General features: G+C 43.4%; 1 protein-coding gene across 2 annotated transcripts in view; it reads right to left on the bottom strand.

Annotated features, from left to right (window-relative positions):
• The window catches only part of B3GLCT (beta 3-glucosyltransferase), a 632,866-nt gene that overhangs the window by 15,501 nt on the left and 593,140 nt on the right, over positions 1-24,225 (bottom strand). For both annotated transcript variants that reach the window (XM_068267036.1, XM_068267037.1), the window contains 2 exons: positions 4,399-4,518; positions 1,063-1,207 (listed from right to left, as the gene is read on the bottom strand). In XM_068267036.1, coding sequence (XP_068123137.1) covers positions 1,063-1,207; positions 4,399-4,518 — 265 coding nt within the window. The remainder of the gene's footprint in view (positions 1-1,062; positions 1,208-4,398; positions 4,519-24,225) is intronic.

Here is a 24,225-nt window from a genome sequence, read left to right as displayed (position 1 = left end):
TTTACATTACAGATTTTCTTTAAGAGAAAGTTAGCGAGCAAGTAAGTGTGTGTGTGTGTGTGTGTGTGTGTGTGTGTGTGTGTGTGTGTGTGTGTGTGTGTATCTAGGTGTGTGTGTCTAGGTGTGTGTGTGTCTAGGTGTGTGTGTGTCTAGGTGTGTGTGTGTCTAGGTGTGTGTGTGTGTGTGTGTGTGTGTGTGTGTGTGTGTGTGTGTGTGTGTGTGTGTGTGTGTGTGTTTGTGTACTGTGTGTGTGTGTGTGTGTGTGTGTGTGTGTGTGTGTGTGTGTGTGTGTGTGTGTGTGTGTGTGTGTGTGTGTGTGTGTGTGCGCGCACGCGCGTGCGTGCTCAGTTGCTATATGGCTACCAGTCTAAAGGTGGCCACTAACAATATACAGTAATTCACCAAACAAGTAATGAAATGAATGAAAGCGATCTAATTTTCATATCAATTCCATCAATCTGATTGCGTTGGTTAAGAGATTTTCACCAGTTGGTGGTCCCGAACAATGGTTTCCGATCGATCATATGAATGATTGGAAATGAAAGATCGTTCGGTGAATTGTATCGTTAGTGGTCACCTTAACATCTTGCAGCACAAAAGTCCCAAGTTCAAGTCTCACGATGTGGTGTGCATGGAGTTTGTATATATTCCCTACACTTGTTTCTAAACTGTTAATCACATGAGTTACACAATTGCCAGACATTAATGCTAACAACTGTCATCACGAAGTCTCCGATGTTTCTAAACAAAGTATCTGCAGCCAATCATACTGTGTGAAGCATGGCTGTGCTGCTCTGTGTGTGGTAAGATCACATCCTGGGGAATAAAATATAATAATAATATAGAATATATTAATAATATAATAATATATTAGATCAGTGATAGGCAAACTTGGCTCTCCAGCCGTTAAGGAACTTCAAGTCCCACAATGCATTGCAGGAGACTGATAGACACAGTCATGATTAATAAAGGCAAATGCATTGTGGGACTTGTAGTTCCTTACCAGCTGGAGAGCCAATTTTGCCTATCGCTGAACGGGATGAAATATAAGTGCCATCATACCTGGTGAAAGAGTGGACTGTGAGTGATGGGAATGCCAAGCCCACTGGCACACATCCCCAGCACCATATCATCCGGGGCATCATTGCTGTAACACCGACATTTACTACCTATTATCTCCTTTGCCGCTCTTCTGCTGAATACCATTCTGTGGAGAAAGCAAGACACAGATCATAAGCGATAACAACAACCAGGATTTTCTATGCAATTTAAAAAATCATTAAGGTAAATGACCAAGTGGCAGAGACGGTCATACTCTGGCCCACATACTCCATGCTAGTTCCAGGGGGATGACGCATCTATTTGGCACTGCTGTTAAAGTGGATCCGAGGTGAACTTTTACTCATTGCATAATTGTATTCCTTTCCTATTGTTTACAGGGCATTCCTCAAGCCAAATACTTTTTTTGTTTTTGTTTTAATATTCGAATTCCCTATAAACTAAATAAACCACGCCCACAGGTTTTCAGAGAGCCTTGGCAGTAGCAAGGGCTCATGGGAGCTCAGTCTGGGCAGGGGGAGGAGGAGGTGTTACTAGCTATTGATTTCAGAGGCAGAGGGGAGGAGGGGGGGGGGTTTAGGTTTTTTTTCACAGTCTGAGTGCTGATGGTGCAGATAATCCTGCCCCTGTGTAATGTTTACAAACAACATGGCTGCTGTCATTGTATCACAGGATGAAATAATCATTTTCTATTAAATCTGTTTGCAGCTAGATTTGTTGTGTAAACTATCTAAACTTTAGATAAGATATATAGAGAAGTTACTTGTTATAGTTCGTTTTTCATCTCGGATCGGCTTTAAGCAGCTGCCTTGGCACTTGAAATGAAGGTTGTTAGAAATTAGCAGATTCTATTGCACATATTCAGGAAATCTTTTTAAAAAAATGCAGCTGATAACTTTTGAACTGCAAAACATTTTTTAAAAGCTGTGATTTATAAATGTAATTCCTATTGCAATGCCCAAATCAATGAAAGTATGTGGGGATTTAAAAAACAACAACCCAAAATACATCAGTACAATAGCAAACAAATACAAAGCCAGGGGTTTCTTTCAATGAAAACTGCACAAGAAAAAGTGTTCCAGAGATATTCTCGCCGAAATTCTGTGGAAATAAAGTAAGTTGTACTCCAAAATTTCCCAGTGGTGGTCACACTTAGGGCCAATTTCCACTTTGATCAGATTTCTGGACACTTAACATGCGAAAAATGTACATAATAGCCAATTGAAAATCATTGGGATGTTTAAACCAAGTGCAGGAAATTGGATGCGTTCCTATAAAGAAAAAAAATGCAGTTTGAAGTGTTTTTCCGGACAACTACTGCATTCCTCCCTGAAGCACATGTACTTTGGAGACATTTGTGTCGATTGTCCAGGAACGCGACATCACACACACAGAATGACGACATCTACTAGAAATAAGCCCTAAGGACCAAGGGGAAGTCTTTAAAGTGGATCTGACCTCTTGCAGAGGACAAAATAAGACAGAAAAATATACCCTGTATCTATCTAGAGAAATTTGCATGTCTAATGCCCCCTCATTTGTAACTAATCACAACTGTAATTTGATCTCTCAGCTGGCTGCCTTGGTAAAGCGGCTAATTTGTAAAAACAGGATGTTAACCTCATGTCTGCTTCCATGAAAACAGGAAGTAGACACACTGCAGATTTATTACAGAATTTGTATCGGCTGTAACAAAGAAATGTTTTTTTCTTTGAAGGTTATTTTGCTGTTGCTTATCTTTTAGAGCAGAGAGGAAGCTCTGAGTACAGGTCCGCTTTAAAGTAAAACTTAGCTCAAAACTTCCTCTCTGCTCTAAAAGATTTGAACAAATTTTACTTGGTTTCACTTTTGGTGAGAGCACAGAAAGGGTTAAGCCTCAGTGTTTACTGTATGCAGAGACGCAGTGCTTTCCTGCAGTCTATTCACAGTTACTATTAAAGGAGTCATCAGGCAAACAAATACAGCCCATTTACTTACCTGGGGCTTCCTCCAGCCCTCTTGCAGCTGACTGTCCCACGCAGACAGCTTCGTTCGCAGCTGCTGGCCTGGGTCCCCCACACAATGCAGAGGACGACCGCCTTACTGCGCCAAGCGCCGCCATCAATCAAGCCCACGTTGTCACAACGTGGGCTTGATTCACAGTGGCGCGGCGCACAAGCGCAGTAAAGACGACCTCGAGGTCGTCCTCTGCACCGTGGAGGGGACCCAGCCGGCAGCTGCGAAAAGAGCTGTCTGCGTGGGACAGGAAGCCCCAGGTAAGTAAATGGGCTGTATTTAAGCCCATGTATTTAAGTTTGTCTGATGACTCCTTTAAGAGCTAAATAGACACCTTGATCTGCCTTAACAAACACAAATCACAGAGCACTAATTTAATTCACCAACTATATGTAGAATAAAGACTTTTCATTGTGTGCTAAGCAAGAGTTCGGGACCAATTTCAGAAGGAGGGAAGTTAAGAGTGGAGTTCTGTAGTCAGTATTTCTGTAATCATCTACTGTTTTGACACACATATCAGGACTGTGACAGTTGTCTTTCTGTACAACAGAAAAGACTTTACTCTTTTCGATATCAATGCAGTGTTTCACAACCTACACTATAGGTTTTCATGTTGGGTTCTTTAGAAGGGTGCCACAGCTGTGAGATCTGTGATTATTTAAACCACAAAATAAGAGTTAAAGGGAACCAGAGACGAATGACCAGCTAAAATAGGAAAAGGATTTATACATACCTGGGGCTTCTTCCAGCCCCATAAGCCTGGATCGCTCCCACGCCGCCATCCTTCGCTTACTGTATCGGCGGTACCGGGTCCCGTCACTTCCGGCGGACGCGGCCAATTGTCCGCATGCACAGGGGCTCCCTCCATACCCTTACGCAGGCGGCTGCGCAGTATGCAGCCGCACGCGTAGGTATATGGAGGGAGCCCCTGTGATGCGGACAATTGGCCGCGTCCGCCGGCCGACTGGCGGTAATGACGGGACCCAGTACCGGCGGATCCAGGCAGCGGAGGATGGCGGCGTGGGAGCGATCCGTGCGTATGGGGCTGGAGGAAGCCCCAGGTATGTATAAAACCTTTCCTTCATTTTATATCTGGTTCTCTTTAAGCTTTGTTTGTTATACACAGAAAAGTAATCCAAGTAACTTTTATACTGCGTGCTTCCCAGCGGCCCTGGAGTTATTTGCAACCACCGAGAAGTAAATTTAATTAAAATGCAGCTGTCTAATTTTGCATACCCATGGGTCTGAAAACTATACAGTACATAAAAGTGTAGAATATTAAGTGAAACCAGTTTTGTTGATTTATATTAAAATTTCATCTTGCAGATTACATTAATCACTTACCCGCCTCCGCCGGTAATGTAATTGTAACCCCTCGCACTCAATCCATATCCGTAACGTTCTCCCAAAAAGACAGCTTCGCTGGAATCATAGCAACTGAGAAGCTTCTGTAATCTTGGGAGACTGAATAGAAATACACATTTTATTAAAGAGAGAAATCATTAAAATAACATTTTGTGTATTTTATGTAGGCATTTTTTGAGATTTAACCCTTGTTAGAAAAAGAAAGAGATAAAAACAAAAAGGCACTTTGTTAAGACCTTATGCATGTTTAAAAATCGCATACAATAGCAAGAAAAAGTATGTGAACTCTTTGGAATTATGGATTCCTGCACAAACTGGTCATAAAATGTGATCTCATCTTCATCTAAGTCACAACCATAGACTTAGATGCGGAAACTAACCCCACCCATATAAGTAAATGTTTCCATGTTTTCAATGAACACACCATGTAAACATTCACAGTGCAGGTTGAGAAAGTATGTGAACCCTTGGATTTAAGAACTGGTTGAACCTTTTTTGGCAGCAACAACTCCAACCAAAAGTTTCCTGTAATTGCAGATCAGATGTGCACAACGGTCAGGAGTAATTCTTGACCATTGCTCTTTACAGAACTGTTTCAGTTCAGCAATATTCTTGGGATGTCTGGTGTAAATCGCTTTTTTGAGGTCATGCCACAGCATCTCAATCGGGTTGAGGTCAGGACTCAGTCAGTTTCAGCTGGTGGACAGATGGCCTTAAGTTCTCCTGCAAAATATCTTGATAAACTTTAGAATTCATTTTTCCTTCGAAGTTAGCAATCGATCTGGGCCCTGAGGCAGTAAAGCAGCCCCAAACCATGATTCCCCCACCACCACACTTTACAGTTGGGATGAGATTTTGATGTTGGTGTGCTGTGCCTCTTTTTCTCCACACATAGTGTCTTGTGTTTCTTCCAAGCAACTTAACCTTGATTTCATCTGTCCACAGAATATTTTGCCAGTATTGCTATGGAACATCCAGGTGCTCTTTTGCAAACTTTAAACGTGCAGCAATTTTGTTTTGGGGGGGAGGGGGGCAGCAGTGCTTCCTCTGTGGCATCCTCCCATGAACTCCATTCTTGTTCAGTGTTTTACATATCGTAGATTTGCTAACATGGATGTTAGCATATGCCAGAGACTTTTGTAAGTCTTCAGCTGACATTCTAGGATTCTTCTTCCCCTCATTGAGCATTCTGTGCTGTGCTCTTGCAGTCCTCTTTACAGGATGGCCACTCCTAAAGAGTAGCAACAGTGCTGAACGTTCTCCATTAAGGGCCCATTCACACTTAGAACCGCAGAACGCCGGCGATTACCGCCGGCGTTCTGCGGGAGTGATTTTCCCGCGATTAGCGCGGAAAAATCACTGGACACTGCGGCGGTTTTGGAGCGATCGCGATTAGCGTGCTATGCACGCTAATCACGATCGCAAATCGCGGAACGCTCGTCGCCGGCAAACCGCTGCATGCAACGCGGTTGCGGTTATCGCTAACCGCAACCGCGGCAGTGAGAACACGGCCACTGGCTACAATGTGTAGCGGTTCTTGCAGAACCGCTAGCGGTTTGCCGCGAGCGGGAATCGTGCGATTCCCGCTCAGGTGTGAATGGGCCCTTATAGACAATTTGTCTTACCGTGGACTGATGAACTGCAAGGTTTTTGGAGATACTTTTAGAACCCTTTCCAGCTTAATGCATGTCAACAATTCTTAAAGGGAAGGTTCAGGGAGGGGATTAAAAAAATAAAAATAAATTTCCACTTATCTGGGGCTTCCTCCAGCCCGTGGCAGGCAGGAGGTGCCCTCACCGCCGCTCCACAGGCTCCCGGTGGTCTCCGGTGCCCGACCCGACCTGGTCAGGGCGGCTGCCAGGTCGGGCTCTTCTGCGCTCCATTTCCTGGCACTTCTGCGTCCCACGCCGGCGCGCTGACGTCATCGGACGTCCGCCGGGCTGTACTGCGCAGGCGCAGTAGTTCTGCGCATGCGCAGTACAGCCCGGCGGACGTCCGATGACGTCAGCGTGCCGGCGTGGGACGCAGAAGTGCCAGGAAATGTAGCGCAGAAGAGCCCGACCTGGCAGCCGGCCTGGCCGGGTCGGGCACCGGAGACCACCGGGAGCCTGCGGAGCGGCGGCGAGGGCACCTCCTGCCTGCCACGGGCTGGAGGAAGCCCCAGGTAAGTGGAAATTTATTTTTATTTTTTAAATCCCCTCCCTGAACCTTCCCTTTAATCGTAGGTCTTCTGAGAGCTCTTTTGTGTGAGGCATCATTCACATCAAGCAATGCTTTTTTGGGAAAAGCAAACCCAAACTGGTGTGTGTTTTTTATAGGGCAGGGAAGCTATAACCAACACCTCCAAACTCATCTCATTGATTGGACTCCAGCTGGCTAATACCTCAGCCCAATTAGCTTTTTCAGATGTCAATAGTCTAGGGGTTCACATACTTTTTCCACCTGCACTGTGGATGTTTACATGGTGTGTTCAATAAAAACATGGAAACATTTAATTATTTGTGTGATATTAGTTAAAGCAAAGTGTGATTGTCTATTTGTTGTGACTTAGATGAAGATCAGATCACATTTTGTGACCAACTTGTGCAGAAATCCATATAATTCCAAAGGGTTCACATACTTTTTCTTGCCACTGTAAGTGCACATATATAAAATATTTAATTGAGTGAGGCCCCTATCACACTAGCGTGTTTTCATAACAAAGCGTTACCCATTTTTAACACAGGGCGACGCTAAAGCAATGAAAGTCTATGGGACATTTCATACCTAATGTGCTACGATGGAAGCATCTGATTTGATGCGAGGTCATCACTGCGTTATGGGTCAGAATCTGCGGCAACGCATGTTGACTGGAAGTCATGTTAGTCAATGGTGCTGCAAATATTTTAAACTGTTTCAAATTACCGTTGCGGTGCACATGCGTGGAAGCACATTTTTTCAATGCATTTGCTTGCAATGGGTATGCACTTCTAGAGAGCCTAAGTTATGATTTGCTTTGCTGCTAAGAATTACACGAAGGCTCAATACTGCAGGTATCTATAAAGCTTGTTTTGATGCGATGCGATCATTGAAACCGGCCTAAGGCTTCATTGACAGTGGGGTGTTGTGTCGGACAATATAATCGAATTGCTAATGCAAATATCTTGTAATGGTACTTTCACACTGACGCTTTAGCAGTGCAGTGCGATGGAATCAGTTGCCATAACACGATGCCTGCAGGGCGGTACCGCATAAAGTGCAAGTTAACCCTTTTAACGTACTGTATGACTCCCTGTATACGTCGCACCACATGCATAATGCGTGATGCAACTTTTCACCTCTGCTTAAATCCTGGTTAGACTGAGAAGGCTAGGCAACGCCCCAGTGTGAAAGTAGTCTAAAGCACATACAGACACCAATCTTATAATACAAGTGTACATCAAAAGTCACCATATTTTACCAAATACAATTCCAAATTAACATAGTAGCAGCTGACTAACATGCACAGTACATCAAAAAGTGTTTGACAGACATTTTATAGTACAAATTGCTGCTATAGTAATGGTAATTCCATAGGATGTAAAATACTCCTTACAAAAAAAAAAGTTTTATCACATCTTCTAATGTAAGGACCACTATCACTAAAATGTAAAATACATACATGTAAATTCAGTATGGTTGTCCCAGAGTAAAATGCACTATATATTACTTTTCTCCTGTATTCCTCTTGCTTAGAGTAGGCAGTAGATATCTGACAGATCTGACAGGTTTTGGATTGGTACATCTCTTCATAGGAGATTCTCAGTTTTTTTTTTCCCATTTTCAAAACCACTTGCTGAATAACAGTTGCCCAGTCTAACTGCCAGAATACTGCGCCAATGAGTAGAGAGGCCAGCCATCATCTTTGTATAGATACTTTCTAAGGAATGCGTTTGTAAAGAATAAAGGAAACACTGAAACTTCCCCATGATTAGATGGACTAGTCCAAATCCCGTCAAATCTGCTGGAATAATCCTGGCCCCCCCTCGGCAGTAAAGAGTAGGGCTGCTTGTGATCAAAATTACGAGTTGCACTTATTGGCCAAGGGAGGGGGGGTTTAACTTACCCATGCCGCCGCCTATAGCCGATGTGCTCCACTCGTATTCCATGTCACTCCCACACTTCCTCCTTCAACCCGTAAGAAGGAAGCGTGGGAGTGACGTTTGGAGTGGAGCACATTGGCTATAGGCGGCGGCAGGGTCGGGCCAAGGCAGAGGCAAGAGAGGCTCCAGCCTCAGGGCGCAGTGTAGGAGGGGGCTCACAACTCATAATTCCCCTGTTGGGTGTAAAGCAAAGAGAAATAAGAAAAGGAGATACATGGCAGTGCCTGCAAGCCAGATAACTAGAGATTAAGGTGTTGGGGGCCCTGAGGCGCCTCTTAGTCTAATAGCAATCAGTGTGTGACGGCTGGGGTGGGAGGGATGGAGGGGCGCACTTTGGTGTCTCAGCCTTGGGTGCTGGAGGACCATGTCCCGGCTCTGGGCGGCGGCATGGGTAAGTTGACACCCCTCTCCCTCGGCCATTAAGTACTACTCAGAATTTTGATTACGAGCAACCCTAGCAGTGGAACACCAGGTGGCACAATAAAATAACTTTGCACCTATCACATTGCAAATATTTCCACCGTCATCATTGATGATTGCATACAATGGACATTAGCTTTCTGCCATTTGTCACCTGTGGTTTACCACAGAGAATGGCTGGATACAGTGATTTCCTCAAGACAGAGCTGTATGAAAGCCGCTGATTTGTATGCCTGATGAACACACAGCAGCAGGCCATCCCCTCAGACAGATTTAATAAAGGATAAACACATCTTCTTATCTAAACCATGTTATTTACCGCAATGAAAGACTACTGATAAATGGTGAATCTATTCTCCACGTGGCAGTGAACAGCCACCTCGGGATGAGAAATCGCTACAGGCACACAATTTACATAAAGTCTTTTTTTAGACTGATACAGCTATAAAAACCAATGTTCTCCTTTGAGATTGATAACTTATTCTAATGAAACAATATATATATATAGCACACCATGATCGTCATTACTGAGAGGCCTTTTTGTGCTGGTCTGTCCTTCACCAGGCACAGGGAATCTGAATTCTCTGCATGTCCCCTGTGTGGATTATGCGCTCTGACATTAGGGGGACGGCGACTATGTTCTTACATTCTCAATGACCCTTTTCTAATATGCAGAATGAGGTTTATAATAAGATTTCGTGTAATTGCAAAGTTATAGTTTGGAAATTATGAGCAATCTCAATTAATAGGGGAGAAACTGCTGCTTGGGAAAGGTCCTCGAAAGGTCCCGCTGGAACTGTCAGAGCAAAGAACATTTTAAAAGATAACGTTACGCTGAGCTTTCAGCTAAGCCATGCATGTGGTTTCTTTATTATTCCAACTGTGGCCAAATAAGAAAAAAAAAGAGAGAAAGCGGTCACTCAATTTGTCACATTCTTTTAATTCTATTACTATTGAGGCTACTGAAGCAGATATGAAATACTTTATGTCTGCCATTGTGTAGCACAGCAAGCTGGCTTTATTACTATTGCATGTTCCTGATATAAAAAAAAAGCACTGCTTAAAGTGAAACCAGGAAGTTTTAAGAAGGCAAACTTGTTTTGCATAACATTTTAGTAAGAGGGTTTTTTGGTCCTTTGTAGCCCCTTACACACTCCTAGGAGTTCTGGTTCACCATGAGCTTGTTGGATAGTCTGTAACTCTGGGTGTTTCAAGTCCCACAGAGCCATATTAATCCATGCCATACTGATGAGGATCAAGGACCAATCCAAAACAGTCTGTATGTATGTTGGATTATTGTGGCTCTGTACAATCAACAAGCTCTCACACCATTGCATTCCAGCGGTTCTGGAGGTGTGTTTATCTTACAGGGACAACAAAGGATGATTTGCATATTCAGCAGTGATGCATCGTGGGAGACATCACATGCCCACTCCAATCTGAATAGTCACAAATGCCTTCTACAGTATTTTAAGGCGGCAAATTGGTTTGCATAACATTTTAGTAAGAGTGCTTTTTGGTCCTTTGTAGTCCCTCACACACTCCTAGGAGTTCTGAATCCCCATGAGCTTGCTGGGTAATCGGTAACTCTAAAGTGAAACTCTAAGCCAGCGGTCCTCAAACTAAGGCGGAATGCGGCCCCCTGAGGCTTTTTTACCGGCACCCCACTCACAGAACGTATTACTTATAGATACAGTCCACTGCATCTCTAAAATATTGGTGGACCATATATAGAATAGCAGTGCTGGAACCACCCATCCACAGGGAAGCCAGCGAGCAGTCTTTGGCTGGCTTCCAATCCAATTCCCCATCAGGTGACACTGCTGTCCAATTGGATGGCAGGTTGTCACCTGAGTATGCTTCAATGTCTGGTGCAAAGAGGTTTTTCAGGTGCCCCGTAAATGAATGGCTGCTGCTGGGAGTTCTCCTCTGTGTGTGCGCATGTGAATGTGTGTGTGTAGGGGTGGATAATTTGGCGTAAAAATGCAAAAGAAAAAGGAATTTAGCTTCATATAGACTTTTGCTGCAGGGTCACAAACACACACTTGTGTAAGTATAGATTGTATGCATCCGTTACATACCGGTATATATGTTCTGATGGTGAAATGGAGATATTTATGTATGCATGTGCATTTATGTTTTATATATTGCTGTTATTGTAGCACTAAGCGCCTCTTTTCCTTTTTTCATGGTTGTAGGCACTATTTGGCCTGAGGAAGTGGGCGAGTTCCCACGAAACGCATTGCCTGTGCTTTGTAGTAATAAAAATAATTTTCTTATGAATTTGTCATCCTTAAAGTAAGCCACCTCATTTTTTCTATTGTATTTGTTTTTAATATATTTTATTGCATATTGGGCACCTCTTCAGCTTACCCTACACACTTGTGTACTTGTGTAACATTCCCGACGTACCTACGTCACACGTTACACAGGTTGTCAGCATGGAGAGTCACGATTGGTCCACGACAAGCGGACACCATACAACACTTATGCTACCAGAAAGTATAGTTGCCAAACATATTGGCTGTTTTTCACTTTAATTTCTGTTTTTGTCCCTTTGTATACTATGTTTGCGAGAAGCTCCCCCTTTCTATTCTCACACCAGACAGCTAACATTTTCCACAAAAAGAAGGAATGACTGGCACTTCAGCCTTGTGATTGACCAGCAAAAATATATAACAGGCTTCCAAAGGTTCACATACACTGTGCAACCGCCATAGCATCACTTTACATCAAACCAGAAAAATAGAGAAGGCGGGCACCAATGCTCGTGTTGCCTTAAAAACAGGTTTTATTGGCAGCAGATGGTAAAAACCAGAGGAGGCCCCCGATGGAGAGCGCTCCCCCCTACCTGACAGCTGTTTCACAACAAGCGTTGTTTCATCAGAGGTGTTTTGCGGGGGTGCAGAGAGGCCGGTGACTGCGTTCAATAATGGCCGCTCTATGTATCAGGCCGCGCGTCTGACGTCACCGCCCACTCCTCCCACCGTATGTGAGAGTCCTCCCCTCCTCCAATCGGACACTTTGTGTACAATATACGTAGCGCCGTAATGCGCCTATCCCTGCAGGGGGCGGGAGAGAATCGCCCAATCATGAGCCGCAAAATATGAAGGATACATGCAGCCTTCAATACGGATTCCGAAACATCCCAATTCACTCCACCTGCTGGGTGGCTATGACAACCACCAAGTACACATCGCCCATAGGAGGAAAGGGTTTCCCACATAATACAGTAGGGCATAAGAAGGCCGGAGTGTAAGTGGACACAGCATCTAGCAGAACAGCCACCACTAATATCTCATGGAAAACACAGAAACTAGTGCAGAGGATATGGGGAGCATACATTATATCCTACAGCAACCTGCCCCGTTACACACCATACAGTGTTCTGAAAGGGGGGAGAGAGAGAGAGGAAGAAGAGTGAAAGAAAAAGAGAACAGGACAACCCGGAACGGCAAGGCCCATGAACAACTAACAATATATAAATAAACCCCATACTTTAGGGCAAATACAATAAACCAATATTTCAGCAACAATGACAGCTAGAGAGAGTCAATAGGGCTCCAGAAAACAACTTAATTCGTTTTTATCATTTAATCCTAAACTTCCTACCGCATTGGTCACAGCAATAATTTTTGCCTCCCTCTGTAGAAGTACTTTAATTCTATTCCCACCCCTAGCTAGGGGTTTTACGGTACACAAACCCACAATTTTCATTGCTGTGACATCACCACCATGACAATCGTTAAAATGTTCTATCACCCTCGGACAGCCGTGTCCTGAACCACTCGACCTCTTATGTTCCTGGAGCCTTTCTCTCATCTCTCTGGTAGTCATTCCTATATAAAATCTACCACAAGTGCAATAGAGTGCGTATACCACATATTTCGTACTACAGGTAATAAAGTCCTTGATCTCAAAACTTTGACCACCCAGTATAATGCTTTTACGTTTCTCAGTGAAGGGGCAGGTTGAGCAATGCCCGCATGGATAATTCCCACTCGGCACAAAACCTGACAACCAAGTTGTCCTGTTTTTACCTTTAAATTCGCTACAAGTTACTGTGTCGCCAATTGTCCTGCACCTTCTAAATGAGACCACTGGGGGATCCCGTACCTTCTCTTTTAAAAAAGGATCGTCTCTCAGCATAGTCCAATTCCGATTAATGACTTCTTTAATCTTTCCTGCCATCGGAGAAAAGTCAAACGTAAAGAATGATCTCCTGGAAGATTGGTTCCCTCTTTCCCCTTGTTGATTTCTCGCTCTTTTCCAGTTCCTTGGTTTACTAAATGCTCTTTGCAGGGCATCCTCCACTACTTTCTCTGGGTATCCTCTTTGTAAAAACCGATTTCTCAAATCATGTGCTTGAATCAGAAAGTCTTCATCCGTCTTATTATTTCTACGTAATCTCATGAACTGGCTGAAGGGAATAGATTTCTTTGTATGGTCTGGGTGATAACTATTCCAATGAAGGACCGCATTGGTTGCGGTTACCTTACGATAACCTCTTGTAAAATAGCCTTGGGGTGATAGTCCCACCACCACATCCAGAAATGGCACCTCCTTCCCTCCCCATTCATTTGTAAACTTCATATTCATATCATTAACCTGAAGATAATTCAAAAACTCATCAAATCGGTCCCTGGTGGATGACCAAACGACCAAGACGTCGTCTATGTACCGGGACCACACCCTAATCGAGGAACGGAATGGACTGGTATCGCAAAGAACATAACGCCTCTCCCATTCGGCCAGATAAAGATTAGCGAATGTGGGGGCCACACAGGTCCCCATCGCTGTGCCTGATATCTGCCGGTACCATACATTGTCAAATTGAAAGGCGTTATGCTCTAAGACGAATTGCAGGCCAGCGCCTACAAAGTCCACCAACTGCCCACTCCATCCCGCCCCCCGCATAAGGCCCCACACCGTCCGAACCCCCATCGCCTGAGGGATACGGCTGTATAAACTCACCACATCGATGCTGGCCACCGACCAGTCATGCTCATATGGCCACTCATTAATTCTATCCAGCAATTCCATAGTATCCCTCAGTAGCGACGGGACTCCAGACAGCAGGGGCCTAAGGGTGTGGTCCAGGTACCGGGACAGGGGCTCCGTAAGAGACCTCCGTCCCGACACGATCGGCCTGCCCGGTGGCTCCACCAGGGACTTGTGAATCTTAGGGAGGAAGTACCACACTGGAGACACAGGAAAAAGTGGAAGATTTAGTAATCACTTGTTGCTCTACCCCTATTCTTAAAAAGGATCCAAGCTGTCTCTGGTAGATCAGGGTTGGACTCGATTTTAATCTAACATAACAATCAGTATCATTTAATTGCCGATACGCTTCTTTTTTATAGTAGTCAATACTCATAATCACAACATTTCCGCCTTTATCGGCTTTTTTGACAATTAAGTCCTCCCGTGATCTGAGCCAGGACAGTGCCTTAGTTTCCATAGATGTTAAATTTGGTTTATCTTCTGGATATATCAGGGCCTTCATTTCCCTCAGCACAGTTGGTTGAAAAATATCAAGAGAGGATCCCGCTGTTACTGGAAATGGTTTAACATATTTGCATGGTTTAAATACTTGCTGGGCTGCCTCAATCTGTTTATTTTCTCTTAATAAATCTTCCAGGACTTGCAAACATTGCAAGTCCTGGGTAGTTGATAACTCTGGAGGTATAAAGCCCCGATTCCCTATAGGGGAGTCTCCTTCAGGTTCACATCCCTCACCCTTAGATTGCTTGATGGCAAAAAATTTATCAATATTTAATCGCCTAATGGCCATGTATAGATCCACCTCAAATCTGAAATATTCGAATTGTTGGACAATTGCAAAGTTTAAACCCTTCTTCAGAGTCTGTAAACATTCATCAGGTATATGCTCCCCACTTATATTCACTATTTGCATTTCTTCAGTGATAGGACAGGAGTCCATTATTTCTTCGTTTCGTCCTGTGGTAGCCCCTTCCAGGTTACCTGTCTCTTCTCTCCTCCTCCCCCCTCGCCTGCCCCCTATTTTACAAGAGGTTATCGTAAGGTAACCGCAACCAATGCGGTCCTTCATTGGAATAGTTATCACCCAGACCATACAAAGAAATCTATTCCCTTCAGCCAGTTCATGAGATTACGTAGAAATAATAAGACGGATGAAGACTTTCTGATTCAAGCACATGATTTGAGAAATCGGTTTTTACAAAGAGGATACCCAGAGAAAGTAGTGGAGGATGCCCTGCAAAGAGCATTTAGTAAACCAAGGAACTGGAAAAGAGCGAGAAATCAACAAGGGGAAAGAGGGAACCAATCTTCCAGGAGATCATTCTTTACGTTTGACTTTTCTCCGATGGCAGGAAAGATTAAAGAAGTCATTAATCGGAATTGGACTATGCTGAGAGACGATCCTTTTTTAAAAGATAAGGTACGGGATCCCCCAGTGGTCTCATTTAGAAGGTGCAGGACAATTGGCGACACAGTAACTTGTAGCGAATTTAAAGGTAAAAACAGGACAACTTGGTTGTCAGGTTTTGTGCCGAGTGGGAATTATCCATGCGGGCATTGCTCAACCTGCCCCTTCACTGAGAAACGTAAAAGCATTATACTGGGTGGTCAAAGTTTTGAGATCAAGGACTTTATTACCTGTAGTACAAAATATGTGGTATACGCACTCTATTGCACTTGTGGTAGATTTTATATAGGAATGACTACTAGAGAGATGATAGAAAGGCTCCAGGAACATAAGAGGTCGATTGGTTCAGGACACGGCTGTCCGAGGGTGATAGAACATTTTAACGATTGTCATGGTGGTGATGTCACAGCAATGAAAATTGTGGGTTTGTGTACCGTAAAACCCCTAGCTAGGGGAGGGAATAGAATTAAAGTACTTCTACAGAGGGAGGTAAAAATTATTGCTGTGACCAATGCGGTAGGAAGTTTAGGATTAAATGATAAAAACGAATTAAGTTGTTTTCTGGAGCCCTATTGACTCTCTCTAGCTGTCATTGTTGCTGAAATATTGGTTTATTGTATTTGCCCTAAAGTATGGGGTTTATTTATATATTGTTAGTTGTTCATGGGCCTTGCCGTTTCCCGGGTTGTCCTGTTCTCTTTTTCTTTCACTCTTCTTCCTCTCTCTCTCTCCCCCCTTTCAGAACACTGTATGGTGTGTAACGGGGCAGGTTGCTGTAGGATATAATGTATGCTCCCCATATCCTCTGCACTAGTTTCTGTGTTTTCCATGAGATATTAGTGGTGGCTGTTCTGCTAGATGCTGTGTCCACTTACACTCCGGCCTTCTTATGCCCTACTGTATTATGTGGGAAACCCTTTCCTCCTATGGGCGATGTGTACTTGGTGGTTGTCATAGCCACCCAGCAGGTGGAGTGAATTGGGATGTTTCGGAATCCGTATTGAAGGCTGCATGTATCCTTCGTATTTTGCGGCTCATGATTGGGCGATTCTCTCCCGCCCCCTGCAGGGATAGGTGCATTACGGCACTACGTATATTGTACACAAAGTGTCCGATTGGAGGAGGGGAGGACTCTCACATACGGTGGGAGGAGTGGGCGGTGACATGAGACGCGTTGCCTGATACATAGAGCGGCCATTATTGAACGCAGTCACCGGCCTCTCTGCACCCCCGCAAAACACCTCTGATGAAACAACGCTTGTTGTGAAACAGCTGTCAGGTAGGGGGGAGCGCTCTCCATCGGGGGCCTCCTCTGGTTTTTACCATCTGCTGCCAATAAAACCTGTTTTTAAGGCAACACGAGCATTGGTGCCCGCCTTCTCTATTTTTCTGGCCAGACAGCTAACATCCCTGATGATGGTCCAATCATGTCTGAATATTTAACTGTCCTTTCCTATCTGTGAGCATTTTTACGGCTATTAAACGATTTAAGGTCGTTTTATGAGACAGTAGATGTTTTCCAGCCATTTAAGCTGTAATGTTTTCATTTACTTTGGAAATAAAGCGGTCTTCAAATGCGTTATTTTTTTTCTTAATACTGAATAAATCACTCACTTTCTGCAGTACAGCCATAAAACACCATGAATTACTCTGCAATAACGTCTCCCTCCCATATCACATTTATCAGCAGCTCTCCACAGTGCTTACCATTTTATCTGCTTTAAAAGTAAAACTTGTGAGAAAAAAAATGCTAACTTTATATACTTACCTCAGTATATGTAAGTCCCTGGATGCTCTGGAGAATTCCACAATCCTTCTTGAGCCCACACTGCTTGCCGGGACCCTTTTCTTCACCACAGCCACACTCTTGTCCGTGTATGAGAGGGGCAGTACTGTGGAGGCGCAAAGTCACTCAAGCACATGTGAGCGCGGCCGTACGGACCTATTTGACAAGTCCTTGTTAAATAGGTTCATAGGGTCCCGGTGGGGATGGGGAGGATGGAGGAAGCCTCCTCATTATCCAGAGGCTTCTCCCTGCTGAGGTAAGTATCTATCTCTTTGTTTTTTTTTCTTACAGGTACACTTTAACAGTTGCAGCAGGAAGTTTTGAATCAAGGTATCACCATATATTGGCTAACTTAAGGCGGAATTGTCACCATAAAAATCACATTTCAAAAGCAACTGGTCTCAGTGTATTAAAGGGAACCTTAACTGAGAAGGATATGGATTTTTCCTTTTAAAATAATACCAGTTGCCTGACTCCCCTGCTGAGCCTGTGTTTCTAATACTTTTAGCCACAGCCCCTCAACAGGCATGCAGATCAGGTGCTCTGACCGAAGTCAGACTGGATTAGCTGCATGCTTGTTTCAGGTGTGCGATCCAGCCACTACTACACCTAAAGAGTTCAGCAGGACTGCCAGGCAACTGGTATTGTTTAAAAGGAACCATCCATACCCCTCTCCGTTAAGGTTCCCGTGATAAAGAAGCGAATCCTACATTAAAAACTTTTTTTCTGCTGTTATGGTTTGGAGTTATTGCCATCGGCTGCCTAAACAGTTGCATGCTAGGGGGTATTTTTATCTATAATATATTCCTCCTCTTCCCATTATTTACCCCTCCTTCTAATGACATAAGACAGTGCATTTCCAGTGCATTTCCTAGTATAGACCTCAGTGGGAGTGTCTGAAGATTCTGGGACGAGGGCGGGTAACAAACACACAATTAGCAAGAGGAGGAAAAAAAAAAGAGTGAGGGAGGAAATGCCAGGATTAGCGTCATTAAAAGGTAACCAAGATGGAAACTGTCTAGAACAGGATTCTCTGCTTTTCCTTTACAAAAGTCACATGAATCATAACGTGGACAGTGCAATACATCTGTTATGTAAGCAGAACTAGTATTTATCTACTTATAGATTTTATTTCTAGGTTAGCATGGGTGTCACTTGTTCAATAAAGCAAACCTATGGACAAAAATGTACATACTTCCCTCAGTAGAAAGAAGCATCTGGATCCTGCAGAGGCTTACCCCCATTCTCCTCCAGCACTAGGACCCCCGACGCTCGCGGCCAAACTCCTGTACAAGAATGAGCAGGGCTGCACTCTACAGGATGGCTAGCGTTTGTGCAATAGCAGGAAGCTGCCGGACAGGTTTGGAAGAAAAAGCTGTGCCCGTTCGGCTATATGCTACTGCGCAAGCCATCCGTGCAGTGCAGCCAGGCACTGTCAACAAGCCTTTGACAGTGGGCTTCGGGATGTCCCAGCACTGGAACAGCAAGGAGGAGGGGGACGGGGAAACCTCTAGATTATCCAGAGACTTCTCTTTATATAGGTAAAAACCATTTGGAGCACTTTGTTTGGTACAGGAACACGTTAAATGAAAAGAGTAACTTTCTAAAAAGCTTTCTTCAGACTCTATTTCTGAAGGCTTTATAAGTTGTGCCAGTCAAAGAACTGGAACAATTTAAATTTTCCACATCTTAAAGGGGTTCTGTGGATATTATTAAAAACAAAAAGTGACACTTACCCTGGGCTTCTACCAGCCCCCTACTGCTGTCTTGTCCCGAATAGTCCTCTACGATCCTCTGTTCCCCGCCGCCACTCACAGTCCAATTACTTGTCTAACTAGACGAATACAACTGGAGGATCGTAGAGGACGGCCAGGGACAGGACAGCTACAGGGGGCCGCTAGAAGCCCCAGGTAAGTGTCACTTTTTGTTTTTAATAATATCCACAGAACCCCTTTAAACCATGGACCACATCACCTATGCAAGCGAAATGAAAGATTCTACCACTATCGGTATTGTTGATTGTAACGAGTAATTTCGGTTTAGTGAAAAGTCATGTAATTTTTCGCACTTATGAATCTAATCGCCATTTGGATTTTATGGGTAATTTTGTTTTTGTGTAATTTTGTGCAATATTTGTACAAATACATTGAAGTCTAGGAAGCATAAGAAAGCAGAATATCCCAAAACACATTTTCGCATAAATGCATTGAAGTCTATGGGCATGAGAAAGTTATAGTTCAAAATGCATCTTTGTACAATTATGGATCACAATTTTGAACAGAAACTAAACTAATTTCACAAAGATTTCACAGTACGATTTCGCACTTAAGTTCGAATTTCTCTGAAAAATTACTACTAAGAGAGATTCAAGCTTATCACTAACTACTGGCGTAAAACATGCCCTCTATATTGTATTATTTTACAAAGTCAGCAGCAGGAATTAGTGAGCAAAGTATTTTTAAGAGTCGCTGAATTTGCTTTCATCCGCGAGGAGGACTGAGAGAAACAAAGTTAATTGATGTGGATGTCCGCCTCTTGCTGTGATACTCCATGCTGTGCTCCATCCCCCTAATACTTCAGAGCGAGAACTTCCGCTGTGAAACAGGAAGTGTCACGAGGATGGGGTGAAGCATGGAGAGCCAAGGCAGGAGACTGAAATCTACGTAAATCAACTCTCTCTGTCTTCAGGAACATAAGCAGGTACAGTTACTCTTCTCATGAAAATGTGCTCATTAATCCCTACTGCTGACTTTGTAAAGTAATACAGGGCATGTTTTAGGCAAGTGGTCAGTGATGAGCTTGAATTTCACAAAGTAGCCACCAGACACGGGAGGACGCACAGCAATAGGAAAGGTGAGAGTTGGCTCTGCTGCCAAATAGAACAGCGCTAACAACAAGTTCATCACCCAATCAAGCAAAATTATCTGTCCTGTGATTGATCTGGCATTGTTTGCAGCCTCAATTTCTTAAAGGTTCGATAACGTTGATCGAATCTGCCAGTTATGAAAGGGTAAAATTGTCACACAATGGCCACAATGGAAGGGTAAAATCGTCACACAATGGCCACCTTTAGTGTTTCAGAAACAATATTTCTCAGCATTAGTGTCAGGCGAATCGCATTTCCAAAAAACAACCTGCAATAGTAGCATTTATGTTTTTCTCATAATCAGGGTTTCCATCCACATCAATCTGAGTTTTATGTAAGAGTGAACCGATGATGTATGCCCAGCACTTCTAATGACAAAGCAGATGAGATGGAGGTGCAAAAGTCTTCTGACGATTCGCTAATTCCAAGCACCAGAAGAAATGATGCTTACATTCAGCACTCCATTGTACATTCTTCACTGTAGCTAACCAAACCAACATTTTCAAGACCACCTGGGTCTCTTTCTCAAGACAATATACAGCAAAGCTTCCCTAGTGGCAGCTCAGCATGCACTCCTCAGCAACAATGTGCTTTCTTCAGGTGGCTGCAAATAAATGGGAAAATCTTTACACTGCTTCTCTACAATAATTCTCTAAGCATTGATCCTTCTGGTAAATGAATTGTATGTAATTCATTTTGCAGCCAAGTGCCGTAAACACTCCATCAGTGCGTATAGTGCCAAACTGCAGATTTCTAATGTGAGCACAGTGACGTTGTAGTTAGCACTCTCGCTTTGCAGCCCTGAGTCCCCGACTCGAATCTTAGCCAGGGCACTATCTGCACGAAGTTTGTATGCTCTCCCTGTGTCTATGTGGGTTTCCTCCAGACACTCTGGTTTCCTCCCACATCCCAAAAACATACAATTAAGTGAATTGGCTTCCCCCTAAATTGGCCCTAGACTACACGATACATATAAAGACATGACTGTGGTAGGAATTACATTGTGAGCCATTCTAATGGACAGTTAAAGAGAAACTCCGACCAAGAATTGAACTTTATCCCAATCAGTAGCTGATACCCCATTTACATGAGAAATCTTTTCCTTTTCACAAACAGACCATCAGGGGGCGCTGTATGACTGATATTGTGGTGAAACCCCTCCCACAAGAAGCTCTGAGTACCGAGGTACTTCTGGCAGTTTCCTGTCTGTGAACCCTGTTACATTGTGGGAAATAGCTGTTTACAGGTGTGTCCAACTGCCAAAATAGCAAGCAGCAGCTACATCACTTGCCAACAGTAACAATGTCACCATGTAATAAATGTCAGAATATAAATCAAGGATTTAAAATATTTTACAGTGGGCAAACACTGACTAAATCATTTATGCATAATTATTGTAAAAATGAAGCACTTTTTTATTACATTATTTTCACTGGATTTCCTCTTTAACCACTTGCCGACCAGTGGCTTTCTGGCTGATCTGTGCTGCGTAGGCTCTCCAGCCCGAAGCACAGATCAGGTTTTAGCCAGGGCGATCAGACTTACCCCCTTTTTTCCCCACTAGGGGGATGTCCTGCTGGGGGGGTCTGATCGCCGCCGGCTCTCTGCGCTTTGCGGGGGGGGGGCTCTTCAAAGCCCCCCTCCGCAGCGTTTTCAGCGCTCCGTCCCTCTCCCTCCCTCTCCCTTCCCCTCTGAGCTGCGCAGGACGGATATCCGTCCTGCGCATTGTAGGATAGGCTTCAGCCTATCAAATGACGGCGATCCCCGGCCAATCAGAGGCCGGGGATCGCCGATCTGCCTTACGGCGCTGCTGCGCAGCAGCGCCGTATGATGTAAGAAGCGGGGATTTCTTCCCCGCGTGTTTACATTTTGCCGGCGAGCCGCGATCGGCGGCTCTCCGGCTGTTCACGGAGACAGCCTCCGTGAACGGACATGGAAAGGCCGCTCGAACCGGCCGTTTCCATGGAAACTTGCAGACGACCAGTTTACGCCAATCGGCGTTAGCTGGTCGTCAAGAGGTTAAAGGGGAACTACAGTGAAAATAATGTAATAAAAAAGTGCTTAATGTTTACAAGAATTATGAATACATGCTTTAGTCAGTGTTTGCCCATTGTAAAATATTTCCTCTCTCTAATTTACATTCTGACATTTATCACATGGTGACATTTTTACTGCTGGCAGGTGATGTCACTGGAAGTAGCTGCTGCTTGCTTTTTTGGCAGTTGGAAACAGCTGTAAACAGCTATTTCCCACAATGCAATGAGGTTCACAGACAGGAAACTGCCTAGACCATGGTCCTCAGAGATTCCTGTGGGAGGGGTTTTACCACAATATCAGCCATACAGAGCCTGCGGATGATCCGTTTGTGTAAAGCTAAAGATTTCTCATGTAAATGGGGTATCAGCTACTGATTGGGATAAAGTTCAATTCTTGGTCGGAGTTTCTCTTTAAGTGACAAGACAATTTACTCTGTACAGTACTGGGGAAGGTGTTGGTGCTATATAAATAATAATTCTATGCCAAACAATACCCATCCCTTCTCAGAGCCAGTAAGTTCCCCACAGTGAGTATCACAGAGAACACCTGCCTTACATGTTAACCAAGCCAAGAATTACTGTTCTCCGCATACAATGATGGCAAGACAATTTAATAGATAAATTAACTTAATCAAATTATCCTTCTGGTCTCCCAAGGGCAATGAAGATAATCATCCTCCAGCTGCATGCTACTGGCATATGAGACTTTGGTATAGCGTATGTTAGGTTATTCCGGTGCATACGAGGGCTTGGATTATTACGAATTATATATAGTGTTATATATAATTCAGTTATCTCAGTGTCCATAAGCTGCAAGTTAAAGCGGATCCGAGATGAAAAACTAACTATAACAAGTAGCTTGTCTATATATCTTATCTAAAGTTTAGATAGTTTACACAGCAAATCTAGCTGCAAACAGCTTTAATAGAATATGATTATTTCTTCCTGTGAGACAATGACAGCAGCCATGTTGTTTGTAAACATTACTCAGAGGCAGGCTTATCTGTATCTTGAGCAAAAAAAATCTACTCCCCCCTCCTCCTCCCTCTGCCACTGAAACCTCTGGCTAGTAATACCTCCCCTTCCTCCTGCCCAGACTGAGCTCCCATGAGCCCTTGCTACTGTCTATAAGTGCCTTGGCTCTCTGAAAACCTGTGGGCATGGCTTGGTTAGTTTATAGGGAATTACAGTATTAAAACAAAAACAAAAGTATTTGGCTTGAGGAATGCCCTATAAACTATAGGAAAAGAACACAACTATACAATGTGTAAAAGTTTTCTTGGATCCACTTTAACAAGTGTTTTTTATGCCTTTTTGTCAAATGTTGTATGTTGAGTGTGAATAAAAGTTTATATTTTAGTGCAGACAAATAACCCATCTTCCAGAAAACATTTACTTATAGATGTAGTGACGCATACGAGACCATTGTACATTGCTCATATGTTCCTTGTATACATTCCTGAAACCTTCTGGAAACAGCTCTTCAATGTAGAAAGAGTTGACTTCTGGACTCAGAAAAAGTAAATGTTTCTGGTTATTTTTTATGATTTGTATTAAAGAGACACTGAAGCGAAAAAAAAAATATGATATAGTGAATTGGTTGTGTACTATGAATAATTACTAGAAGATTAGCAGCAAAGAAAATATTCTCATACTTTTATTTTCAGGTATATAGTGTTTTTTCTAACATTGCATCATTCTATAATATGTGCAGATTACACAACACTCAGCATTCAAAATGAGTCTTTCAGAGCAGTCTGTGAAGTAATGACCTCTCCTCTGGCAGAGAAAAAGTAAACAGTTCACTTACAGTTGAGATAATAAAAGTCAGATAACAGCCCTCTCCACGACTAACTTAGTCAGAGAGCTTAATGGCTTGTTTGCATAGAGATAACAACTGGAGTTTCTCAACTCTTCCTGTACTGGAAACAATTAGACTGATGTATCTGATCTTAATGTTTTATTTCTTAGCTGTGCTACGCATACAAATCATAATATCATCATTTTTTTTCGCTTCAGTGTCTCTTTAACTGGTAAAGAGTCTGTGCTGCTTGCATCACAGATATACTGGTAAGTATATCCCGTAAGTCATTTTTATCAGCTGATGTCCTGTATGTCAAATCACTGTATATCAGAGAATTCAGAGCCATGACAGGTTCCAGTAC

Source organism: Hyperolius riggenbachi, chromosome 2, assembly GCF_040937935.1.
Source record: "Hyperolius riggenbachi isolate aHypRig1 chromosome 2, aHypRig1.pri, whole genome shotgun sequence".
NCBI lineage: Eukaryota > Metazoa > Chordata > Amphibia > Anura > Hyperoliidae > Hyperolius > Hyperolius riggenbachi.
Note: the sequence above shows the minus strand (reverse complement) of the source record. Positions and strands in the feature narration are given on the sequence as shown.